General features: G+C 40.4%; 1 protein-coding gene across 3 annotated transcripts in view; it reads right to left on the bottom strand.

Annotated features, from left to right (window-relative positions):
• METAP1D (methionyl aminopeptidase type 1D, mitochondrial) overlaps nt 1-18,742 on the bottom strand; it is a 43,547-nt gene that overhangs the window by 3,420 nt on the left and 21,385 nt on the right. For all 3 annotated transcript variants that reach the window (XM_042875065.1, XM_042875064.1, XM_042875066.1), the window contains exons 2-6: nt 16,761-16,927; nt 14,233-14,382; nt 10,752-10,900; nt 10,022-10,064; nt 6,428-6,591 (exon numbers count right to left, since the gene is read on the bottom strand). In XM_042875065.1, the coding sequence (XP_042730999.1) occupies nt 6,428-6,591; nt 10,022-10,064; nt 10,752-10,900; nt 14,233-14,382; nt 16,761-16,927 (673 nt within the window). The remainder of the gene's footprint in view (nt 1-6,427; nt 6,592-10,021; nt 10,065-10,751; nt 10,901-14,232; nt 14,383-16,760; nt 16,928-18,742) is intronic.

Raw genomic sequence — 18,742 nt, 5'->3', positions numbered from 1 at the left:
CGTCCCCAAATTCCTAATTTCTGGCAAAGAGGAATATTAATATAGCTAGAAATTGGGCTTCAATTTTCAAACTCAAGGTCCACAGCTTGATGCTATATACAGTTTATGTGGAAAAAAAACCCACAATGGTTTATGCAGCAAGAGGTCCCAGCAGTGAGGGAAGTCCATGCTCCCCACCATGCCAGCCAGCATGGGTCACCGCTGGGGCTGGCTGTGACACTGCTGAAGGCCAAAGAAGATCAGAGAGGAATCACAAAGTCAAATTACTCAGAAACATACACAAAATGAAATGGAAGGTCTCCGGTGACCCAGCCTACAGCAATGCAGATAATGGTTCCCAGACGGGGGAAGCGATTCCCTGAAGAGAGATGGGAGGCCCGACATGCACCACATGGTGAGCTGTCCCTTCTCCTTCACAGGGCTTTCTGTGAGAGAGCAAATGACCCCACCAGCTGCTTTGAGGCTGTGCCCCATGCCCAGCTGAGCAAGAGCACCTGGGGCACTGGTGTGACAGTGTTCCCTCCTCTTGCCCTGAAAGAAGTGGTTCTTGTACATGGCAGTGGTGAATTCTGCCACTTCCTTGCCCAAGAGATCAAAAACATCAGCACTTAGGTGATTGGGACCAAAACAGGGGATGCTGGAACCAAGACAGGAGATGTGGAGTTCATGAGCTGTGACACCCACACTGACAGGTGCCTGCGCTCCCCTGCCTTCCCACTGGAACTTGTCTACAAGCTGACTCGGTGTTCTTTTCCTAAAAAATGCAGCGTGACCAATGAAATTGTCGTGACATGCAGAAAATCTGAGAAGAAAATAAGCCGCAGGTACACAGCTTGGTCACATTCAGTCTGGTTTTAACATCGTGCTTCAGAAGCACTGTATGGGGAATTTCAAAGCACTCCACAACTACCGGCTTCACTTCAGAGTACTGAGAAAACCCAGTGAGCTGTCACACCCACAAGGGCACTGTGAAAACCCTGCTCCCATCACAAAGGCAGCTGCCAGCCCTGCTGCAGCCTGCTAGGGCCGTTCTGCCTGCACAGTGTGCTGCTTGCACAGGGAGTGCTGGGTGAGCTGCTGGCCTCGGCCATGCCTCTGCCCACCAGCATCCAGGGCTGCAGGACCTGGCTAAGAAACCTGGATAGCACAAAACGGGGCATCCTGCCCACCTTTGCCATTTCCGGCTGACAGAAGCTCAGCGTTTTGGCCTGGCTGCCTCACTCAGGATCTGCCAGCAACGGCCTTTCTCTCCAGCTCTCCCTGGAGGGCAGCCCCAGAGGATTACAGGCTCCGCTATGTGTAGACACCTGGAGTGGCGCCGGCTGCAGATGGTACAGAAGGGCGGGAGAGAGGCAGGGCTGCAGGGAAGGAGAGCAGCAGCATGGGGCTGAGGGACGGGGCTGCCTCCACTCAGCCGGGGCATGGCCCAGTCCCACTGGCACCCACAGACAGCATAGACACGCTGCGTTGGCAGCACAAAAAAAACCATAGGGATTCTTTACCACAACCATTGTTAAAAATATCCATTGATAACATTCGCCATTATGCATTTTATTGTTGGAGCCACGTAGCACGCTTGGGCAGAGGTGAATTGGTCAGGATTAAAAGCATAATCATTTAATGAGCCCAGTACTTGATTTCATGTTTTGCTGCCGAGCAATACAGCCCAGCGGCTGCAGTTGAGTACCTGCAGGGCTGCTCCTCTGCAGCAGGTGGCAAAGTGCCCACGCCGGGATGGAACAGCAGCAGCCGAGCTGTCAGTGAGGGCAGCTCATGGGCACAGCCCCCGTGTGCTGCCATCGTGCTCCTGAGGGGATGGCAGAGCTGGGCGCTAGCTCCTTCTCTACCAGATGGCATCTATCTAACCCCTGCCAGAGGAGGGATGAGTGTGGAGAAGTGTTGCAGCCCAACAAACTGCAACAGTGCAGCAACAGGCACAGCCACATTTTTGCGAGCTCTCCCCAGTGCTCTGCCCCTCCCTAGAAGGAGTTTTTGTGTGTATGGTACAAATCTCTCCACCTGAGAGGCTGAAAAGCAAGTTGACAGGACTTCCTCATAGGGCTGGTCCTGAGCCTCCCACAGAGCCCCAGTGAGCATCCAGGAGTAAATAGGTGTCCCAGCTCCACAGTGAACACTCTCTCAGGACCGGGACTCCCATTCTGGGACCAAAACTTCCCAAACCTACGCTGCCTTTTCTTTATACTGAATTCTGTTGTTTTTTCCTCAAGCTAGGTCTGGTCTGGTACAATAAGCCCTCACTAAGGAAACAAAACTAACCAAACCCTGCTTTGAGCCTGGCCAACATCCCACACTGCAACCTGGGCTGAGCACCGCAGGGAACCCATTCCCAGCTATGGGCACTTCCCCCAGCGCCTGCACCTCTCCCCGGAGCCAGAACTTCACCACTTGCAGCCTCGCAGAGCAGCACGGCCAGCCCTACCCACTGAGCGCCCCGTCCCACAGCAGGGCACAGTGAGCCCACCTGGGAGACACCAGGAGATAGCAGATCCATGGGCACTGCTTTCTTATTTAGGGACACGCATGCATGCATCTTTTTTGAAGTTAAAAGTAATCAGGCTTTTCTTAATGCCCACCAGTGGGCATGTTTGCTTTCTTTCTTTCTTTCCTTTTTTAATTCTTGAAATCAGTATCAGCCTAAATTAGATTTGCATGTGGTAAAAAAATATTTACTTTCAATAGAACCATATTAACTAATTTGAGAAAATAACAAATTCTGACTGGGAAAATATTACAGTATTTTTCACTTATAGTAATCCTAGACTGAGGGAATGCACAAGTTCAGGGATTCCCCATAATGACAATAAATGTTGAGGTATAATTAGTAATATTTTTGAAAGCTAACAATTGTTTCTTGAAAGAAAGGTACATTTTAGTTTCAAACTGGAACACAAATTACTGTATTTTTCTTACAATAGTGTTGAACTTTTATTTGAGGTTCTCTGTTTCTGAAAGCAGACATGATGGATTGAAATAAAAGATAATTTATTGCAATGCTTACTTTCAAGTGCAGAGAGAAGCAGTGTAATTGTAATTTACTGTAGCTGTCAAGGAAAATCTATCACAGATGACATTAAAATGACTTATTTTGCCTGAGCTACTTATTGTTTAAATGTGCATAATCTGATAGAAACAGATTTTTAAAAATCTGCTTTATATTGTTCTAAATTAATATCAAAACATATACTTAGGAGTTAAGCATTTTAAACCATTTATTAATACTTTCCTCACTTCTATTTTTTCCTAGGAGTTGAAAATTGGTTCATTTAACAATACCACATTTGTGTTTTCCAGCTCTATACACCCACAACAGTTCCACATATCTAAGCTCAGTGGCTAAAAAGTAGATTTCAAACCAGGTTTGTTTCTGTCTGAAAGAGAAATGCCACCAGCAGTAGAAGGAAATGGGAATACAGGGCCCAATTCTTTTCCCACTGGGGCCAATTTTGCCACTATCTTCAATAGGAACATGTTAGCAAAGATTCCCATTCTTCCTGGCAGAGCAACTCCCGAATCCACAAAATCTCGCTTTTGCAACTCCTAGGCGATGTGACACAGAACTGCTGCCCATGAAACAATGTTTCAGCTACTGAGCTTCCGCAACAAAAAATATGTTACGATGCAAGCTTATTTCTGTAATACAATTGTTCCTAAATCATTTATAGGAAGCAAATATTCTGATTTTTGGTGCCTAAGATACATTCTTGAGCACTTTTATAGAAAATATGGATGAAAGATACGTAGACACATCTCCATTCCAATGGGCCTAAACCTTCTCAGTTGTTTACAATCTCCAAAGTCTCCCAAAACAGAAGAATTCGATAGATGGATGCAAACGCAGAAAGCTGAGCAACCAGAAATACACAGCTTCAGCCCATCTCTTTCAGCAGAGGCACTGTTAAAGGAGTTCTGAACAAACTGGGATATTTAAGCCATCTACATAGTAAAATCTTGAATAATAAAGTTAACGATCTACTATTCTATATGTAGGATTGGACATCTACTAGCTTTGATTCATCCGCTTTTAGAGGGAGCACCGCCGATGTATTTACACTCTGCAAGTAAACTGACCCTCCATAACAGCACAGTAAAAATTCAATGTCACATTCAATTTTTTTTTTTTTTTTTTTTTTTTTTTTTAATAAATACAGCTAGAATTAATGTAGTGAATCTGTAATGAAATGCATTATCCTGCATGGAGATTTATCAGATTTTCCAATTGAATGCCATGCTTTGCTCGCACTAGCTGGAGTTCACCTGCATGTTGGTGTGGTGTATGGCTCCTTTTTGTAAAGAGTTAAGTTGAACACAAAAAAAGGGAACAAAGGTCAGCACCCAGCCGCCACTTGAATGTGAGATTTTTCTTTTTATTCCCCTTGATGTATACTAGGCTCTGTGTTATTAGTCTTAATGATGGAAAATTGTAGTGTTGATACAAATCTTTTTTTCAAAGTAGTAGGCGGGAGCTCCATTTGTTAGTAAGTTTTTTTTGTGACTAAAAGCCATGGACAGTACATTTATGTAGCAGTAAAAGGCCTAGATGCTCTTTCCATAGCAGAGCTAATTATTCCTACTGTGACCTTACTGATCTACCCTGTTCCTAGTACATCTCATCTGCACGCCTGTTCCTCTGTGTAGATGGTGTCAGAGAATATGAAAAACCCTATAATGAAACCATTTTCATGATGGAGAAAGGCTACTGGAGTTGCACTTGCTACAAAGAGGCTCAATTATATGAGTAATTGTGATAATTTTCTACATTCATAGCCTTCAATGGGGAAAAAAGAATGAGAGCCACAAAGGAAAATTACTTTAACAAGAAAGTACAGAGAGTAAAAATGGAAGAAGAGACAAAAAGGGGGAAAAAATAACCAGAAAAAAAGTTTAAAAAATAGATCTGGAGGGAGGAATAGCAAGACAGGGAGAACAACAGAAATGCTCAAAAAGCCTATGTGCAGCTGTGTTGCACAATTAAATTGAATTTTTTTTTCTGCAGTTGATGAATGTGACTACTGCAAATGTGCCTCTGTAGTTAGCTATCATTTGTTGTTCCGTGACAGGAAAAGGATAATTACCTCTCAGAGAGAATCAAAGGCTGACATGCCCTTTAGACACAGCCATGAATGCAGAGCTCGATAGAATGCTTGAATAAGAATCTAGTGTTCTGTGCCCCCTTCTACTCAAGAATAAATTTTGTTAAAATGCAAGAGCACCACCAGTAAATTTGTTGAACCCTAGGTGTTCAAAAATATGAGGTGCATCTATCGACTCATCCCATTTGCAAAAATAAAACTACATTTTGAATTCACTTCTATTATATTCATGGACAGTAAGATAGTGAGATATGCATTAAATTTCTTTTCCCAGTAGGGGTCTGATTCAACATTTCCTATGAAAGAACAGAAAGACACTATCCTTTTTCTCCAGGCTAGTTAGCCTATAATTTAAAACTGTCAAAAACACAATTTTATACAAAGTCTTCAATAAAAGCTTCTCAGATATAACCCAAAGAGGTTTTACTAAAGTTTGATTCAGACTCTGTTACAATATTTTTAAAGCTATAAACACATCTGACTGATATTTTGCCGTTTGCTTTTTTCCTTAAAGTATCAGAAGATTTACAAAGAAAAAAAGCAGCATCCTTTCAAGGTGACTAAGCCTTACAGCTTTTAAGTAATCGCAACGTTATTCAATAGTATGCTGGGACCATTAACAGTCCAATGAAGTACTGCTTAATGAAGTGTATGCAATATATGTCTTTTTAATTTTATTTTTTTTTTTTGCAAACATTTTTAAATGTTCCATAGGCACCTAAAAAAAATTAAGCACATTTTTATTCCAAACTGCCAGAAGAGCCATGAGTGATGGCTACAACAGATGCAAAACAGGGAAAAACCTCTTAATGTGAGCTCTTTCTTCCCCATGACGTTAGTACACACTGCTCTTTGTAAGATAAGAAGCTCTCGAGTTAAATATTTTTGTACTTTTTAAACAAAGAGACTTATTTATGTTGATTAACTCCTTTTTAAGATTCGTTATTGCTATACAATGAAAACAATGGCTTTTAACTTTCTTACATCATTAGACAGACGAAGTATAGTTTCGCAAACAAATTAAAAAACAAAACAAAAAACCCACCACAGATTACATCTGTTAATATAAGTCTACCTTATGAATATCTTTGATTCTTTCCACAGTTATCTTTGCTAAGACTGGTGTAACTCAAAAAAAAAAAAAAAAAAATCCCTCTTACCCAAGGAACAACATTATAGCTTGGCAGTTCACATACTGATATCAGACTGAAATGATGGTTTTGAATCATAAAACATGTCATCAGCTTTATACCAAACCCCCAATAACCTTTGTCCCACTTGCCAGCCCTCCCTTTACTTGTCAATATAAGGCTTACCTGATTGTGTTTCCAATTACAGAGAAGGGAGCCCCTGGTCTGCAAGCTGCAATTGCTTCATCTCTACATTTCCTGGCAACCTCCACTAACTTTTGACCAGATTTGTCCACACTGCCCACCAAAAAGGTTTCAGAAGTGTCACCATGGTAGCCATTGTAATACACCTAAACACATGCAGAAATGTAAAGACAGTTTCTTGTTTTGCATCCAGAAACAGATCATCTAAATGAAATCCATTCTTTCTAGGAATGAGCTATATATTGCAACAGATAGGTCACTGGTAGGCTGCACATGAGAGAATGAGACTGGAAAAGCAAACACCGGAGGGAGGGAAAAAAAAAAAAAAGCACAGAAGACTGCAAGGTGTATAAGGGTTGCCAATTAAAAACTCCACTAAACGCAGAAGTTGTGTACGGCCACCCAGCAGAGCACAGGAGGAGACAAGGGTGACGCTGCTCAGACAGGGGACAGGAGCATGCCAGAAGCTACGAGGGGGCCATGCGCACACTCAGCGCCAAGGGGGTCCCTGGGCTGGGATGGGGAGAGCTGCCAGCCCATCAGCAGGGGTTGGGAGAACGATCCCTCCACAGGGAACGTCCCCATGGCAGCTCAGGCAGAAGGCGCAGCGACCTGTTGTACTAATGACCTACTGACTTTCTGTTTGTTTGTCATTTCATAGGCTCAAAGCCTCAGCTCTCCTGAAGTTCCCTCTCGGGCAGAGCTCTGCAGCACCACGTGGAAAGGGGTTTTGCAGCTCTGCAGTACCGCAGGAGGGACACAACTGTAGGAGCAAGCCAAATTTCCCTATCAGAAGACAAATTGTAATGGGGCACAGTTTTGATCTTCTAAAACATTTTTTTCCACAAACAGTGGGCAACTATCCTCCTGGGACTAATGACTCACCAAGTCTGAAGCACTGAACTTTTGCCACTCGCAAGCTATTTGTGAAAGACGCAGACTCGCATTCCTTTTGGTCAATTGCAAATGGAAAAAAAATAAATTGGCTACAGACGGTTTATCTCAGGGCCAGGTTTGTGTTGGGGGGGAGATTTAAAGAAAATGCAGGCAGCTGCTGGTGCACAGCACTGCACAGGACAGTGAATGGCAGCGAGGATCCAACTTTGCAGTCCTCCCGGCTCACACCTCCCTCTGCCAGCTGGAGCTGCTGCTAGATCTGCTTTTACAATTTAATGCCTGCTGGAGAGGTTTCACTCCAGCTAGTTCGTATGTAAGCCAAATGAGTTCAGTTGTAGCTCTAGCAAGTACGGCACTTAAAAGCCAAACAAAAACATTACACTTCATCATCCTGGAGAAATGAGTACAGATTTAAAACACAGCAGAGCTTAAAAATAATTGCATTTACTGCTGGCCATCAACTGCAATTATGTATTTTTAACATTAATAAACTACAACCTCAGCAACTGTAACACACTAATTCCTTAAAAGTCAATGAAAGATTTGAGTTGCAAGAAGCTTTACCTGCCAATAGCTGGCTGGAAATTGTGCAATGCTGACAGTTCACTGATGCATAATGCTTCTCTTTCTACACTTAAATACATTCTAAAAGCTACACGATGAAGCCAATAAAATTTGTATTTCACCTATGAAACTCTACCATCTGAATTGCGCAAAAATAGATTTTTTCTTCAAACAATTTGTATGTTGTTCAAAGTGTTTATAGTTAATAACCAGAATATTATTTAATCATTTTATAGAACCTGTATGCAATTATAAACAATTTGTTGTGGCATATTTACTTTGATTTTTACACCGTTCCCCTGTGAAACATCCCAATTCTGCTCATTAAAAATAAATTAAAAGATCAATTAGCAACGCTGCAAAGTAATATTTCTTCCTTAAATTGTTTGAAACTGAACTGTTCTCAAACACAGCATAGTTCGGTTTCATACAACATAAAATGTTTTCAAAGACAATTAGCAATTCCTACCCTTGCAGGAATTTTCACATTCATGGGAACTTTGAGATTTATTTTGTTTTTTGAGGGTAAACAGAACACAGTAAGAATATATTTTCCAAAAGACCACTAATATTTGGTTGTACATCTTTTTATAAAGCGGGGTGGAAAAGATGCATACTCCATGTTAATACAAAAATATCTGGGTTAGTATGTTGTGGAAAGGATCTGTGATATGAATCTGAACAGTTGTGTTTTTTTCTAAATCTAAGGAGTTGTTAATACTATATTGACAGATGAAATATCAGCAACAACAACAACAACAAAAAACCAACAAATGAGCCTTAATGAGTTACAGAGAAATGAGATGTTAAATCCTTGGCTGTTGCAAGCTGATTTGGTTTAGTAAAATGAGCAAAGCTACATCAGTTCCCCACAGTAGAAAATTAGGCCAAAAATATACTGCAAAAAAGAAAGATCACACCAAACGATCACTGAAGCTGGCAGTCAGAATTCTACAATTAGAAAGTATGGAGATGGGGAATAAATGACAAGGAAAAAGATCCCCAGAACAATGCAGTTCTGGATCAGACATATACCATGGGAAAAGGTCAGTGACCCTAACGTTCATAGGAAAAGTGATTTAAATGCTGGAATCTCATGCTCGGAGGTAAGTCCAACTGAGATTTCTTCACTTCTACTAGTATGAAATTTGGGCCCAAGAAAAACAGTATTAAGTTATCAAGAGTTTTTTAATGATTAAAAAATCTCATCCCTATGGTACTCCTTTGTATGTCAAAAATTGGAAAACAAAGGCAAAATTCAAAAGACATCTGTGTCTGTATTAAAAATAAACACCACTTTGGGAAAATAAAAGCATGTGCAGTGAAAAGACAAAAAGCTTCAGCAAGACACAAATGCATTGTGCTGCCTATATGAAACAAGAATTAAGTTCCCAGTTTCTGTATTTTCCTGCTCCTGCAAAAATCCAGCCGGTGTTTATTTAAGCAGCTGTAATTGACCATTCTCTGGAAATATTAAGTCACAGTTATATCACACTATTTCTGTTTCTGTGCAAAAGGTTCAGGGCTGTTATACGAGAAATGGAACACAACACTACCTTCGGGGATTTTAATAAATGTAGGGAACACTGCTAGCAAAAGAGTTGCTGTCCAAATAGACTGACATACACAGGCCAATGTAGCCTCTAATGACAGAGTAAGATAATGACAGGCCCCACTCAAAATCAGCAGGAAGAGGAAGATCAATCTTGGCAGAGTGAAGGAAAAATGCTGGCTTTCTTCATGTTAGCTCATCTCATACATATCTATCTTCAGCTGCTGCCCAGTACTGCGGTGCTCTGCATTAACTACACAGTGGATCAATAACAATTACACCTTCTCAGAAACATGACACATAGCAGGATTGGGTTGACATTTCACTTAGGCCAACATTGATCTCAGTGCATCTGATTCCAGTCCTAAATTCAAGTCAGGCCTGGGTCTAGCTGGAATAAACACACAGTTAAAAACAAAAAAGGAAACCAGCTGCTTGTGCCTTGCCTTAGAAGTAAACAGCACATCCATCTGTGCGCTCCCCATCTCCCATCCACTGTTCTTCCTGTTGCTACCAGGAAGGCTAAAGTTGATCAAAGACTATTTTTTGTATGAATTACTCACCGTGACATCAATGTTGATAATATCTCCATCCTGAAGAGGTCGACTGAAACAAAAACAGAAAGGAGAAAAATAATGGTGACAGACGGTTCCCAACAAAGGGAACACAAGAATAAACACCTAATGACACATACATAAAAATCAGAGGGTAGATATTTTGTGATGGAGGAAGGCAGAGGAAAACAGAATAACCATTTTTAATGTTCAGCTCTGACTACTTTGAGAACAAGTATGGCTGAATATAAAATAACGAGAAACAACTAGTGGGAAAATATATCAACATCTGAAAAATCCACTATTATGTTTATTCTTTTTCTCTCACTAGGATTTTTATTTTACTTTGTAAGTAGCTGAATGTGTTGCAAATGATGATAAAAAAAATCAAACATATTTATTCCTTACCCTATACTTATTTCACTGGAGAAAAAAAAATCAGAATTATTCTGTTTTTTTTTAAAAATTATTATTTATTTTCCATGCACTAAACTCTAAAGGCATTATGCTGTTTTTTTCCCCCAGTATCTGGACAAACAGGACAATATTATTGCTTCTCTACTTCAAATACACTTCTATAGCATCTATCAGCATTGTATGGTAACATGATATGCATCTGTAATACATCTACATGTGACATATAGTTAAGCTGAAACATGTTCAATATTAAACACAGTTTATTAATTTCAGTTCAACGTCTTCATTCCTGGTGTTAAAATGTAAATTACTAGGGAAATACCTGTCAGGAATACCATGACATACCACGTTGTTTACAGAAGTACAAACAGATTTTGGAAAACCTCCATAGCCCAGAGGTGAAGGATAGGCGTTCTGCCTGATTATTTCATGATGAACAAAGGAATCTATTTCTTCAGTTGTCATGCCAACCTGAAATATCAAAAATAACATTCTGTTAAGAAAGCAAAGCTAGTTTCTCATATTTACCGAATGTGATTGCAGCCAAACGTTTCAGTGAAATCTTGGGTGTTTCAAATTCACTGCTTTGATACAACACATGAAGCTGTCTGATATGCTTTATTGATATGTTGGACTTTTTTAAAGAGAACAATGTTTTAAACCAAGGATGCAGTAGAAACAAGCACTCAAAGGTTCCTAAAAAAAACCTAAAATATGCTCTACTTCCTGCCACTTTTTTTTTTTTTTCCACATTTGCTCTCAGAGACACTGATTTTCCATGGCTCTTGTTTCAGTAGCTGCTATAGAAATGGTTTTCATGCTTCCAGTCATTTGAAACGTACTACTTTCCTCTTTTATTTGTAGATAAAGGATATTAATGCCCAGTCCATATATCATTATGCACTTGCACATTTAATGAAATAGCTCTCTGAGTACTCCTTTGCGTTGTAAAAGATCTAAATATTTGAGTTCATATCTTGAAGATATTTTACTTCAAGTTGCCATAGGTTGCATGACCACAGTGAATCTACACACACTTATCCATCATTTTTTGGAACGTACACTTTTATGCCTGATGCTTTCTAGATTCATCTTCTTCTCATGGTTTTACATACTAAAAAAAAACTCATAAATCATTCAGCCATTTTCTGAGAATCTGTGGGATGGAAAACAATCACGCTTAAAATACTGTTCTAGCTTTTCTTTGGGATCAAGTCTGTCTTGAAATGGTTAGAGCTGAAATTTGAGATTTGGTAGTGAAACCTCCCTCATTGGGAAAAAGTGCCTTCGAGGGTTCCTGTGCAAATTGATTTTGATTTGAATGAGTTTTGAGCCTTTGAAAATCATACTTCATACACACACATTACCGCAGCTATGATTTCTGAGGGCATTTCACTAACACGTGGAACGCAGGTAGGCTGCGGTGCGTAGAAGGCATACATAACTGTATGCTGAAATATTCAGCAATCACGTACAGAGAATACAACGGAGCGCACTTGTGTCCTGTGCTGAGGATAAAGCTGGGTTTATTTGCTCAGCTTGCATCTTGCACAGCATAGAAGCATGGCTGGGCAGATGAAGAGTGACAGCAACACCCAATATGCAATTTGGGGTTCCTGTGCAGCTGCCCTGCTCTGCAGCAGCTGTGATGGCTGCAGCTTCTGCATACCATCTGTGCCCAATGCTGCAGCCAGCAGTTCTGGCTCCATGCAGGTTGCTCTGCCTTTGCTCACCCATATACCACCTGCTGCAAACAGGCAGATGGAAGCACAGTGCACCACACTGGGGGCTGCCCCTGCCCAAGGAATTCAGGGCAGCTTTTGGACCTCTGGTGGACAAGTCTGTGCTGCTCGTGTGGGAGACATAGGTGCCATGAAATGTTCTGCTTTTAGCATTACCTGGTTTACTTGCACCTATCGTGCACTACATCCCTTACAATTTGCTAGGCAATGTGACTGTATTACAAAAAACAAAAAAACAACAACAAAAAAACAAACCCAACTATTACCATGTCATAGAAAGTGCTGTTCTATTCCAAAATCTCTTCCCCAAACCTAGGAAGTGCTATCATATATAACACCATATGCTATTTTGAAATCCAATGGGAAGTAAATGGCAACAGCAAAAACACATGCTCAGTCCATGGTGCCTCTGTATCCAAATGTTGTGACACCACTGTTGTCATACTAGGGACATTACTGCTGGCAGATCACAGTGTCAACACAAGCTTGTGTGGAGGGCTGGGTGCAAGGCAGGCTCAGCAGGAGAGCAGAAACAGGTGGAGAGATGGGGCTCTTCAGATAAAACTGGAATTCAGAGTATCCTTCACAAGGCCAGCCTAAAAGAGCTTAGTTTGCTTTCTCCAGCACCCTGAAAGCTATAGGAATTCTAATCACTGCGTGAAGGAAACGGACTCAAGGAAACACAGGAAGCAGCTTAAATTAAAGAGCAGGGCGGGCATGAGAACAGGTGGGTACAAACTGGTTGCACAAAGATGCTCCCCGCTGATGAAGGGAGGCCCTGGGACATGCTTCCATTCAGAGCAGCCTTGAAGAAACACTTGTAGCACAAAGTGGAGCTGGCCTGGGCAGCATCCCTGCTCTGTGTGCCACTTCCCTCCCTCCCAGCCTATGCCAGCTCCTCATCATCATTCCTTTCAAACACTCTCCTTCTCTCCTAGAATTGTTATGCGTATCTAGAAGCTTCTTGCTATAATGTACTGTTTGCAGTATCAACTTTGTCCTAAACTATATTGTGCTCCGTATAAATGCATTTTATGCGCAATAAAAAGCATGTATGATAACACAGCATTACTGAAAATCTACTCTCGTTCATAATCCCCATGTTGCACTCTTGAGGTAGAGTCCTGATTCTTCAGATACACACACATGTCCCTATACAGAAGCAAGTTTTACTGTACCAGGAAATAATTGCACGTAAAATGTTAAACCTGCATATTTGTAAAATTAAAGCCTCAGGCATTTTGTTACTGGCCACCCCAGCTCCAGAATTAAATCTCTGGGACAGTGCGATGAGAATAGAAAGAAAAATGCATGGTAAACTGATATGTTTTTCCCTTTTTAAGTAAATGACATTGACTTACAGTCTCCATCTATCTCTGCATCTCATAGCTACTCAGCCCATTTTACCCTATTCAGTATGCTATTAAATGAAATATCAAGGTAACATGAAAAATCACTCCATCTGCAAAAACTTGTAGTAGGCTCCTCCCAGCATATTTATTCTTGAGAGGTATCCCAAAAAGCATACTGTAGAAACATTACTGGAAACCCTGAGGCTTTATTACCAATGCACTCTGGAAAATAGTGTGGAGCTTGGCAGCTGTTTTTTTCCAACAGCAGTTCAAAGACTTGTGCTGTGCCAACCCTGTGGGACAGCAGGAGTTGAAGGACGAAGGGGAAGAGAGGTAGCTGCCTGGCCCCTTGGCCTTGCACACATGCAGAGTCAAAAAGCAGAATATATGAGGAAGATTGGCCATAACATTACAGGAAAAAATAAAAAAGTACCATGGGCCTTCTGAGAAGCTCATTTGATTTGGCATAATCCAAACAGAGGGAAGATTATGGAGACTGCACCCGAGCCAGCAGCTCAGACTGCACAGATTTAAAATACAGAAATAGTTTAGTAGGTATATCAGGAAATGAATCAGAAGTTAACAAGTCCTTTTTTAATGTCTATGTTACAGTTGGATGCACAATAAGGATAGCAAAAGAAAAAAGGAAAAAAACTAAGTGAAAGCATAAAAGACTTTCAAGCTGTTTGGGGACTTACGTAATCATTACCTTTAAGCTCCTTCCAGCCAGAAGCAGGACATGACGGGCCAATTGACAAGCCTGACGAAGGCCTTGAATCTGATCTTCATTCTTAATTTCTATGTTGTCTCCCCAGTCTGGTACAATGCCTGTCGTCACATAGTCTGGCTTCTTTATGTGCTTGGAGAAAAAGGATTGAAAATGAAGATCAGAAAACTGAGCATGACAATGGGATCATTTTCTCAGATACTGCCTCCTGCTTCATGGCAGCTTGCCCTTTCTGTCGTAGTATCGACCTTCCTAAGCCATCAGGGCAAACCCTCAAGGGTGCCTCAGTATTGCTTCCACTGCCCTTTTGAACTTAACATTGCCTGGTACTACTGACTTGTGCAGTCTGTTAACCTCCCTGTGCTGAAATCCTGAGGACTGCAGTACACTTTTAGCACAGTCTCAAGTTTTAAAACTGCGAGAGAAAGACTTAGAACCTTTTTATTTTCTTCTGCTGAGTGGCACATCATATAGGAAAAGCATCTGAACAATACAATGACCTGGACAACGCGATTAGGTCCTTAGTCTCTTGCTCACACAACACTTGTGCTAATTTTCATGAGACAGTTTTTTTTTTGTTTTTTTTTTTATGAACTAAGAACTCTAGGATTTATTTTAATTTAGAGTTTTCACTTGTTAATCTAGTTCTCAAATTACATGCAAACTTGTCCATCTACAATACTATGTGAGGATTTCCCAATTTCTGTGTTGCAGAAATTGTAATAAACTTTTTCTGTTTTCACAGAAAGCTCTCAGTAGTCACGTGGATGTTAAATTTAACTTCTGTTTTATTTTTTTGAATCCACAGTAATTTCGCAGCAAAATAACATCACACAGTGAGAAAAATGCACTTGGTTTCCACAGGTGCTGGTGATCTCACCAGTGGGGTAGCAGAACATCTTCACCCACCAGAGAAGGGCTCTGCATCAGTTCACAAAACAGAATCAAGCTGGCAGGGCAGGAGGCAAAGCGGCCACTTCAGCTGTGTACAAGACCACACAGCATCCCAGTGTGGGGGTAAAGAAGAGTGGTGTAACCTATTAACTCCTGCAGGACTTCAAATAAGAAGGCCATTGTTGTTCTTACTGGTATTTCATCATTTCTACTCTGTCTGAGTGTAACTGTATCTTTACCGAATTCACATCAACAGAATTTCAAATGTGAATTTCATTTAAGAGAAACGGCATATCAGCCTGTACAGCACCCTGTTGAAATATATACCATGAGACTTCATTTAGAAGGAAAAATTACATTTGCTGGATTACCCACTGCATACACTACAGCACCTCCACCATCTCCTTGGAAGGCACTGATTTTCTAACTATTGAGACCAGAACCTGTTGACCTGTGAAATCTGTTAAGGGAAAAATCCAAAGCAGCATGTGTATAAACATCTACAATTTCACACCAAAATACATCATCTCAATCTGGTTTCTGGCATACTCTGTAGCAAGTGATAACTATATCCTCAAGTTTTCAGAGTTGAAAAATTTAGACTAATTTCAGACAGTGTAAGCGCAGTGATCTGTGAAGAATACTTCTTAGTATGACAATATATTTCTTCTTCTTTATCCTAAAAGAAGCAAGTGATACAGTTCTTCAACCTTTGAAAACTCATAAAGCACAAAACCACGTGCTTTCCCTGCACTCAGAGCTCCCATAACTCCTTAGGAGTCAGAGCCCTACATTCAGCACTCCCATCTGCTTTTGTAAATAACTTTTTTTTTTTGTATTTTTGGCCCATGGAAATATTTTGCACTTTGCACAAGAAATCTATAATCATGTGGAAAGTACTAATGCTCATCCAGAAAAGCACTGCTTAGGAAGGGCAATTTTTTGGCTGAATGAAAGATGCTTTGAATGAAAGATACAGTTGAACTGTGTGCTGTAATTTAAAAAAAAAAAAAAAAAAAAAGGAAACCAGAAGTGGAACATATGTTAAAATTACATGAGAAAACCTCCTTTGGCCCCAAAATAAATAAAGAGAAAATTACATGTTGGAAGAAAGAGACAGTTAAGATTAGTTTGGAAGGAACAGTGGGGCTGTAGGGCAGCTACTAGCAGGTAATGTGTGCTCTCATCCTGAACGCGACTCAGCAATTAACAAAACGTTCAGGTAGATATAAACATTTTTATAATTAGCTTGCTAGAGATGTATACAGAAAAGGACTTAGATATTCATGAATGATTCCTAATGATTTCTAGTAGGACTGTCTATAGTCGTCCAAAAGGAGAACCTGGACTAGAAGCATTAAGTGCTGACAGATGATTATAACATTCCATGTTTATATGAAAGTAACTTAACGAGCCTCAGGTTTAAACTCTCTAATAACCAGATACATCACTGTTTAATGTGGTGGGGAGCTGAAAACTTCTCTCACTAGCACTGTTATTTCAAATGCCAGACCGCATCATAGGACTGTATCCAAACCATTGAATGCACTTGATCAGCTGTGCAGTCAACTCCTACACTGACTGAAAAACAGATTAGATAATAACAATTGCAGTACCTCGGGAACTGGATGAGCTGGAGAAACCACTGCTGGCCAAACTACGCTATAAACAGCATTTCTTTGTCCCTGAGTAAAGAAGCATCTCTGTTGTTGATTACTTGATTGCCTGTGCAGGTAGACACGATTGCATGAAGAAAAAATTCTGAGGCAGCCAGTCACAGAACCTGGTAACATAAATTTGAAATGGTTAACTTTTCTTCTACTACCATGTTACAATTGTAAAATATGAAAAGAGAAAGGCACCATGTAAAATCAATTGCAGAACTTGTGCAGTAGCCAAGAAATTAAGATCTTGTACCATTACAGTATTAACACCAAGAAACACAGAGAACAACAACAACAACAACAAAATAAAATCACAAAGCATTACATCAAAGCTTTATAAAATATTATATCTATCTTGGTTTAATGCATAAAAATGTAGCATGGGGAAATTCCCCAAACCTCAGCAGGACTGATGCCCAATCTGTTTGTAGCAGCTTACATGGCTAGAAGCTGCACTGCACAAGGTTTGGGAAAAGGGTAAACTGCCAGAAATTAAGAGAGAAAAAACAAATTCCATGTTGATTTCCTACATTTTCATCCAAAAATTCTCAATGAATTCATCACACATTTGAGCTCTCATCATTTGCATCAAGATTCAAAATTCAGGTTCAGTCTGTAGCCATCTCCTGCCTTAGCAGGAAGAGAACAAACAACACGAGTGATTTTTAGTCTTGGTCAAGGGCAATTGAGGCCACTGAAGTCTGTAATTGCCTTGGAGTATTTGAATCAGATTTCCCCTAATTTACATGGGAAGTTGAGAGGGCAGTTCCTGAGTAATCATTGCCCTCACTTACTTTCTAGGCAATGATGCATTTTGCCAAGAAAAATGGGCATAGAAGCCCAACTGTTGTCAGAAAGACAACAGAAACACAGTAAAACATTACAAAAGATGACACTAGCATCAAGACAGCAAAGTACACTACATTTGAGATGATTATGTACACTGTCAAATTAAACACTATAAAATATTGTGTTTATTTCCTTTGCTAAAAAAGTCTATAATCTAAACTGCAGTTTCTTTATTTTTTGAATAAGGAATAAGGTTCAAGTAATAGTTAAATTGCCTTTGAAAGAAGTCATGTGTATAAATACAAGAGCAACCTTCTGTGGCAAGTAACTGGTATAAATAATTAATACTCAGTAAAAAGAAAGTGGTTTTGTTTAAGAAGAGGTTACCTAGACATCTTTACATCACAGAAATAAAGAAATTTGTCTGCTGCGTATTTTTAACTATGTAAAAATTATTTTCTTTTTAGGAGTTTTTCTGTATTTTGTCTATTTTTATTTACTGTATATTCCTTCCTACACTTATCTTGTCCAGATGTCACAGTATCTCTTCCCATGCACGCTTGGCTTTACAGAGAGCCCTTTTACATCACCCCACAATACACAGAAGAGTCGAACTACAAACTTCCTGGGCCCCCAAAAAATGAACGAGATTGCTGAACAAGGTTTGCTTTAGACTCATTCCTGAGTGTCTCTGTACACTGGGCAGTGCTAAGCTTAGTTAACAATATCTGAATTTGTGTAACACCTGAAAAGCTGTAGAGAATGTTACTCAATGCAAGATTTTCGCTGTTTTAAACTGTTCCTAAGTAATGAGGCAGAGTTGGAGGGTGAGGCTCAGATCCCGCTGCCAGCCTAACCTGGGTACCAGTGACAGTCCCCTGCTTCCTGTGGGAAGAGAGTGCCTCTGTGGAAGTGGAGCTGCCCCATTATTCCACTATGTGGAAGTGGCTTGGACTGGCGTTCTGTGAGTTATCATCTCATCACTAGTTTCATCTCTTACTACTTTCCTAGTATATCCTTCACAAGGAAAAAATCTTGCCAAATGAGAAACAAAACCCTGCAGAGTGCAGAAGCTCATCCAAAGAGCCTGAAGCATCCTACAACTTGAACAGTTTGCACACATTTTCAGAAGCTGGAAACACAGA

This window comes from Lagopus leucura, unplaced genomic scaffold (genome assembly GCF_019238085.1).
Source record: "Lagopus leucura isolate 7727_CA_CO unplaced genomic scaffold, USGS_WTPT01 Super-Scaffold_100012, whole genome shotgun sequence".
Classification (NCBI taxonomy): Eukaryota; Metazoa; Chordata; class Aves; order Galliformes; family Phasianidae; genus Lagopus; species Lagopus leucura.
Note: the sequence above shows the minus strand (reverse complement) of the source record. Positions and strands in the feature narration are given on the sequence as shown.